Raw genomic sequence first — 8047 nt, forward strand, 5'->3', positions numbered from 1 at the left:
TTTGTTATATGGATGATATATTAGCAGTCCTTTCCAGCACCCCTGAATCGATCACAGCTCTCATGCAGGTGATTAAGTTATTTTCTGTCTTCTTGAGATACAGTATAAAATGGTCGAAGTGTGAGACCCTGCCTATGACTCCGGTGATTACGGTTTTTAAAGAGGACAATGGTCCTTGTTGCAAAGAAATTAAAGCAAGGCAATGAATATAGAACAGAATCGGCTATATATTGTTTCTATCCAGACGGATAGTACGATTTAATCAAGAATAATAAGAGGTGTCAAAACGCTAAACAAACAATGTACAGTGGGATAAAGTCCTGTATCCAATGGCAAAGAAGTAAAGCAAAGTGAGGTGACAAGGTGTCAGGGTGCTGAAATGCAGAAGACAATTTCAGGCAAAACAAAGGGAAGCTTGTTGTATAATACGAACAATGAAACAAGCGTGATAATTAGCACAGCCGTTACACATGGTATACAAATAGTTTGTGTGCACGGTGTTTAAGCAGTCGATGACGTTTCGATCCCATTTACATAGATACCGGGATCCTCATCAGGACAAGAATTACTGTATGCCTGAGAATCATATGAGTATAAACAACTATATACATGATAAAAAAGATGGGAGAAAAAAGGGGGGGGGAAAGGAAGGGATGAAAATAAAGGTACAAGAATTAAGGCGGAAAAACCTTAACATGACAACATAATGAGGGTGATACAGTCAGACCTACGCAGTGTGAGGGGAACAAGTTGTTTGGAGGATTGCGGCGGTGAGAAGTGAAGGTAAAGGGTTGTGGTAATAGTGTATAGAAAACGGGGGACCGAATGGTTGGAAGGTGCCCTTTAAGAATGACTTGTTACGTCGCGCGGGAGCAAGTGGCTGAGACCGATAACAAGCAAGGTTCAATTGGGACTTAGAACCGTGATTCTAATGGTGAATACCGGTTTTGGCGACATCGCAATTAAAACGGTCATGGTATGCCATTGAGAATATAAGGGGACAAGGAACTCTTACCCTTGGTTGCGCGTGAACTTTTAAGGGTAAATTCCGAGTACCGGGTGGGAACAAAGCCACGTAGTTACAGACCTAATGAGGGGGGGGAAAGGCTGGAATCAGCAGGTAACTACGGGGTGGTAGGAAGGGGCGGGGTAGAATGGCATGAGTCAAGCCTTACCTTCATTCAATGAATGTAGGAGGGAGCCAGCGGCGTGGAGTTCGTGGGAGTGATTCCTCATTGTTGGGTAAGGTCGATCGCGGAATGGGCAATGACGGCAAGGTAAATACCTATAAGGAAGGGACCTGGTTATGAGTTTGCTCGTGGGAGGAGGACAAGGGCGGGGTTGGCGGTTGGTGCAGCCCTTACCTAATAGTCCGTGAATGAGACGGTGCCGGGTGGCCAAGGGTCTTGGGATGGTGAGTTGGCGTCTAGGTTGGAGCTCAATGGCTCGATGATTAACATGGAGGAGGACGTATCCTAAGCCCGTTTAAGTATCGCGGGAAGCCTTAGGAATGATACAACTGCTGGGATGCGCGTTATGAGCTTGGCGGCCATGTTGGGTGAGAGGATCCCGATTGATAAGGAGAAGGAACGCTGCGCTGAGCGGTGGGGGGAGCCTCGGTTAATTGCGCGCATTTGGAAGGTTAACCGGTGTGAGATAAAGTAAAATAAAGTAAAATAAAGTGAATATTCCCATGAGTTAATGTGTGAAGAGGGGAAGTTTAAAATAGAGGGCAGAATAGGCATGGAAAAAAGCGAGTTACTGTGTGACTAAAGATTTTAAATAACATGTAACTAACACGGTGGAACGAACAAACAAGAAACAGAGTTTATCGTCAATTGTTGAAAAGGAGAAAACATGTTAAGAACATATTATAGTTTTACGAAAGCTGGTGCACTTATTACAGAAGATTGTAAAACATATTTGGCATTGAAGACGGTCAGAGTAGAGTTGTCCAGTCTTCATTTCTGTTCAGTCCGTCTCTAATACTCTGAGTGCGCAAAATCCATTTTAATTCCTCCTTATTTAGTAGACTGCCAATGTCTGCTCCTCTTGGAGGGGGTTTTATCTAGCTGATGACTGTCTATTTGATGTCATCTTCGTTGTGCCCTGCAGCAGTGAAATGTTCAACGAGGGGTGCATTGGGCATTTTTCAGCGAATGCGGCTTTGGTGCTGGCAGATCCTGAGTCTTGCTTTCTGTGTTGTTTGTGTAATGTTCCACTGTGACTCCTTAGGATCCGGGCGATGCACAAAGGGGTCCACCTCCTGACGTCCCCAACTCTGGACAAAGCAACACAGAGTAATAAAGCAATCAGGCGAGGGAAAGGAATTAGGGAAGGATCAGCGGGGATAAGGATACCTGTAACAAAAGAATACAAGGTTATCACAAGTCTAATAAAACTGCTACGCTCATAAGGTCTCACTACAACTGCCTATTACCTGTAGCCCCTCTTAGTATGCTGCTGTGTTCCTGTACTTCAACATAGAGATGCGTCTCTCCATTAGTACCACTGCGTACCTATTACAATAAAGCAAAGACAAATCAGATACCCCAAACATTCTACTATCAAACCAGAGTAAAACACACTAACACATACATACCCTAATATTCCTTTCATGCCTAGCAGAAACATAAAGGTTGAGAAATCCAGTGTTCATCTTAAACAGCTTGTACTTCAGCCATAGAAGGAAGGAGCAAAAATAAGGCGGTCCAAAGAGTAAGCTTTCCCCAAAGTCCCTAAAGGATAAAAGGTAAATCAAAAGTCTCAGGAAGCACTGTTCCCCTAGACGGTTAAAGTCCGGAACAGAAACGAAGAACACAGTACCTGAGCAGCAGTCCTGACTGCGGTGTTTCTTTTCTGCTCTCCTTTGTATGGCTACTCGAGCCCAAGTAGCGCTGGAAGCAGGAATCCGATGTAGTCACAGATCGGAAGGAAGGGGATCTCAAAATCCATCCCCATGGTATGAAAACTCCAGGCACGGGCCAGAAGCGGAAGGAAAATCTCTCCGCCACCCGACGCCAAATCTGAGAAATCTCCCTCATTCCTGCAGACGCGCGGAACAAGGAAATACGAAGTTCGGCGGCGCTTACGTCAGCGCCACCCAAAGCATAAAACTGCTTCACTGAAGACGCCACACCTGACCCGGTTGGCGAGAAGTAATCTCCCTCGTTCCCGCAGACGCGCGGAACAAGGAAATACGAAGTTTGGCGGCGCTTACGTCAGCGCCACCCAAAGAATGAAACTGCTTTACTGAAGACGCCACACCTGACCCGGTTGTCGAGAAGTATCCACACAGTATCTGGGAAGCCGAGTGTCCACTCGACTAATAACAACAGACAGAATTACGCGCGCTGACTTGCTCGCGTTGCCGAGAGTTAGCGCAGAGGCCCAGCCCCTTCCAACAGCCGGGTTCCTGGGAGATGCAGTTCTTGTCCATCCATATTTCCGGTAGGTGCTTCTGCTCAGCGCCTGACAGTTTGTCCTATATAGATTTTTTGGCAAGGACATTGAATCACATAAATCACATTACATGAATTATACAATTGGTGAAGCTTCTTGAGGTGATTTTGACATTATTGAATGTGAATTCTGTACCTTCCATACTGAACGCACAAACGCTGCAGTTGCCAAACTTAGAGTGCCCTAGGACTGGGTTGAAACCTCATAGTTCAGCTAATGTTGCTGCGGGCCTGGAGGTGGGAAGTGCTGCTCTGACCAAGTGGTCCTTTATGTTGCGACTTTTGCGGAATGCAAACAATGGGCGATTCATGGTAAGTGCGCCTGCATTTAGAATCGTCCAGTGTTTGAGGACCGATTTCCGTATGGCATTAGACACAGGTGAAAAGGTGGTCACACATACCATCCGATCTTGGTTGGTTTTGATTTTTGGAGAAAGGAGAACCTCTCTAGGGCAGTACCATGCTGTTTTTAGTGCATTACGTACCAGATGTCTGGGGTAGCCACGAGTTTGAAGTTTAGATGACAGTGCAGAGGCTTCGTGGAAATAATCTACTTTATGAAAGCAATTTCTCCTGATACGTAAGAATTAAGAGTAAGGTAGGGAGTCTCTTAGGGCCCGTGGATGGTTGCTGTCATATTTAAGCAAGGTATTTCTTTCTGTTGGCTTTCGATATAGACTAGTAATCAGTTCGCCAGTGAAATGATTTATAGTGAGATCTAGAAATGGGATAGAGGACCTACTGTGTGTGAGAGTGAAGGTCAAGCCCTGACACTTGTTATTGAGCCAGTGTAGGAACTGATTGAGACTCTCTATAGTGGAGTGGCAGAGTAAAAAAATATCATCTATGTACCGTTTCCATAGAATGATACCTGACTGAAAAGGATTGTGGCTAGTGAGAATTTGGGATGTTTTTAGCTGGTCCATAAACAATATGGCTAGGTTTGGTGCGAAAACTGCGCCCAGGGATGTGCCCTTTACCTGCTGATAGAATTAATTGTCAAAGGTGAAAGAATTCCTTGTCAAGCATAGTTCTAACAGTTGCAGTATGAAGATGGTGGGTACATTGTGGGGACGTGGTCTCTGATCAAGGATGTGTTCAATAACCAACAATGCTTCGACCTGCGGTATATTTGTGTACAGGGATTCCACATCCAGGGTGCATAAGATATCCGAATCCATGTTGAAAGGGTGATGCTCAACTACGTTTATCATAGCCATGCTGTCTCTGATGTAGCATTTGGTTTTGGGGACAAAATCCTTTATAAAGTGATCCACAACTGACCTAATGGTTCGAGAATAGAGCCACATCCCGATACGATGGGGCGCCCAGGAGATGCTGCAAGGTTTTTGTGGATTTTAGGGAGAGTGTAAATCACTGGAGTTCGTGGAGATTGGATGTTGAGAAATAAAAATTCTTTATGACTTAGGAAGCCTTGTGTTTTACCTTCAGTAGTAATCTGTGATATTAGTTGCTGGAGTTCTTTTGTGGGATTGGTGGGTAGTCGGCAGTAGCGGTCTGTGTTGGACAACTGGCGAAAGATTTCCTGTTTGTATAAACCCCTTTCTTGTAAGACTATGCCACCACCTTTATCGGCCGCCTTTATTACAATGGTTTCATTGTTCTTTAATGTATCAATAGCCTTTTTCTCCTCTAATGAGATGTTGTATGGGATAAAACGTCAAAACATTGTTGGTCATTGAACACATCCTTGATCAGAGACCACGTCCCCACAATGTACCCACCATCTTCATACTACAACTGTTAGAACTATGCTTGACAAGGAATGTTTTCACCTTTGACAATTAATTCTATCAGCAGGTAAAGGGCACATCCATGGGCGCAGTTTTCGCACCAAACCTAGCCATATTGTTTATGGACCAGCTAGAAACATCCAAAATTCTCACTAGCCACAATCCTTTTCAGTCAGGTATCATTCTATGGAAACGGTACATAGATGATATTTTTTTACTCTGGCACTCCACTATAGAGAGTCTCAATCAGTTCCTACACTGGCTCAATAACAACTGTCAGGGCTTGACCTTCACTCTCACACACAGTAGGTCCTCTATCCCATTTCTAGATCTAACTATTCATCATTTCAATGGCAAACTGATTACTAGCCTATATCGAAAGCCAACAGAAATAAATACCTTGCTTAAGTATGACAGCAACCATCCACGGGCCCTAAGAGACTCCCTACCTTACTCTCAATTCTTACGTATCAGGAGAAATTGCTTTCATAAAGTAGATTATTTCCGCGAAGCCTCTGCACTGTCATCTAAACTTCAAACTCGTGGCTACCCCAGACGTCTGGTACGTAATGCACTAAAAAGAGCATGGTACTGCCCTAGAGAGGTTCTCCTTTCTCCAAAAATCAAAACCAACCAAGATCGGATGGTATGTGTGACCACCTTTTCACCTGTGTCTAATGCCATACGGAAATCGGTCCTCAAACACTGGAGGATTCTAAATGCAGGCGCACTTACCATGAATCGCCCATTGTTTGCATTCCGCAAAAGTCGCAACATAAAGGACCACTTGGTCAGAGCAGCACTTCCCACCTCCAGGCCCGCAGCAACATTAACTGAACTATGGGGTTTCAACCCAGTCCTAGGGTACTCTAAGTGTGGCAACTGCAGCGTTTGTGCGTTCAGTATGGAAGGTACAGAATTCACATTCAATAATGTCAAAATCACCTCAAGATGCTTCACCAATTGTAATTCATGTAATGTGATTTATGTGATTCAATGTCCTTGCCAAAAAATCTATATAGGACAAACAACACAGAAAGCAAGACTCAGGATCTGCCAGCACCGAAGCCGCATTCGCTGCAAAACGCCCAATGCACTCCTCGTTGAACATTTCACTGCTGCAGGGCACAACGAAGATGACATCAAATGCACAGTCATCAGCCAGATAAAACCCCCTCCAAGATGAGCAGACATTGGCAGTCTACTAAATAAGGAGGAATTAAAATGGATTTTGCGCACTCAGAGTATTAGAGACGGACTGAACAGAAATGAAGACTGGACAACTCTACTCTGACCGTCCTCAATGCCAAATATGTTTTACAATCTTCTGTAATAAGTGCACCAGCTTTCGTAAAACTATAATATGTTCTTAACATGTTTTCTCCTTTTCAACAATTGATGATAAACTCTGTTTATTGTTTGCTCGTTCCACCGTGTTAGTTACATGTTATTTAAAATCTCTCAGAATCTTTAGTCACACAGTAAGTCGCTTTTTTCCATGCCTATTCTGCCCTCTTATTTCAAACTTCCCCTCTTCACACATTAACTCATGGGAATATTCACTTTATTTTACATTATTTTGCTTTATCTCACACCGGTTAAACTTCCAAATGCGCGCAATTAACACAACCTCCTCCCACCGCTCAGCGCAATGTTCCCTCTCTTTATCAATCGGGATCCCCTCACCCAACATGGCCGCCATGCTCACGACGCGCATCCCAATGGTTGTATCATTCCTGAGGCTTCCCGCGATACTTAAACGGGCTTAGGATGCGTTCTCCTTCAGGTTAATCATGGAGCCATTGAGCTCCAACCTAGATGCCAACTCACCATCCCAAGACCCCTGGCCACCAGGCACCGCCTCATTCACGGATTATTAGGTAAGGGCTGCACCAACCACCAACCCCGCCCTTGTCCTCCGCCCACGAGCAAACTCTTAACCAGGTCCCTTCCTTATAGGTATTTACCTTGCCGTCATTGCCCATTCCGCGATCGACCTTACCCAACAATGAGGAATCACCCCCACGAACTCCATGCCACTGGCTCCCTCCTACATTCATTGAATGAAGGTAAGGCTTGACTCATGCCCCTTCCTACCACCCCGTAGTTTTCTGCTGATTTCAGCCTTTCCCCCTCTTCCCCCCCTCACTAGGTCTGGAACTACGTGGCTTTGTTCCCACCCGGTACTCGGAATTTACCCTTAAAAGTTCACGCGCAACCAAGGGTAAGAGTTTCTTGTCCCCTTATATTCTCACCTTCATACCAAGACCGTTTTAATTGCGATCTCGCGGAAACCGGCATTCACCATTAGAATCACGGTTCTAAGTCCCAATTGAACCTTGCTCGTTATCGGTCTCAGCCACCGGCACACCACAACCGTTTTAATTGCGATCTCGCCGGAACCTGCATTCACCATTAGAATCACGGTTCTAAGTCCCAATTGAACCTTGCTCGTTATCGGTCTCAGCCACTTGGTCCCGCGCGGCATAACAAGTCATTCTTAAAGGGCACCTTCCAACCATTCGATCCCCCGTTTTCTATACACTATTACCACAACCCTTTACCTTCACTTCTCACCGCCGCAATCCTCCAAACAACTTGTTCCCCTCACGCTGCGTAGGTCTGACTGTATCACCCTCATTATGTTGTCATGTTAAGGTTTTCCAGCCTTAAGTCTTGTACCTTTATTTTCATTCCTTCCTCCCCCCCCCCTTTTATCCTATCTTTTTTATCATGTATATAGTTGTTTATACTCATATGATGCTCAGGCATACAGTAATTCTTGTTCTGATGATGATCCCGGTATCTATGTAAATGGGATCGAAACGCCGT

The 8047-nt window shown here is 44.8% G+C and overlaps 1 protein-coding gene across 1 annotated transcript; it reads right to left on the minus strand.

The window, feature by feature from the left end:
* Positions 1 to 230: 230 nt before the first annotated feature.
* On the minus strand, positions 231 to 3363 carry LOC146856653 (uncharacterized). The gene is made up of 4 exons (XM_085650758.1): positions 2827 to 3363; positions 2603 to 2738; positions 2441 to 2519; positions 231 to 2360 (listed from the first exon to the last, which is right to left on the minus strand). The coding sequence occupies exons 1-4, from the start codon at positions 3042 to 3044 to the stop codon at positions 2065 to 2067; spliced, it is 729 nt and encodes a 242-aa protein (XP_085506884.1). The 5' UTR covers positions 3045 to 3363; the 3' UTR covers positions 231 to 2064.
* Positions 3364 to 8047: the final 4684 nt, after the last annotated feature.

Source organism: Triturus cristatus, chromosome 4_1, assembly GCF_964204655.1.
Source record: "Triturus cristatus chromosome 4_1, aTriCri1.1, whole genome shotgun sequence".
NCBI classification, from domain to species: domain Eukaryota; kingdom Metazoa; phylum Chordata; class Amphibia; order Caudata; family Salamandridae; genus Triturus; species Triturus cristatus.

Bases quoted from the DNA above. Each gene is read 5' to 3' on its own strand.
- LOC146856653 (XM_085650758.1), bottom strand. From the start codon at position 3,044: ATGAGGGAGATTTCTCAGATTTGGCGTCGGGTGGCGGAGAGATTTTCC. The intron at 2,520-2,602 runs GTATGTATGTGT...TTATTGTAATAG, and splicing joins GGCATGAAAGGAATATTAGG to GTACGCAGTGGTACTAATGG. The intron at 2,361-2,440 runs GTAATAGGCAGT...CTTTTGTTACAG, and splicing joins CATACTAAGAGGGGCTACAG to GTATCCTTATCCCCGCTGAT.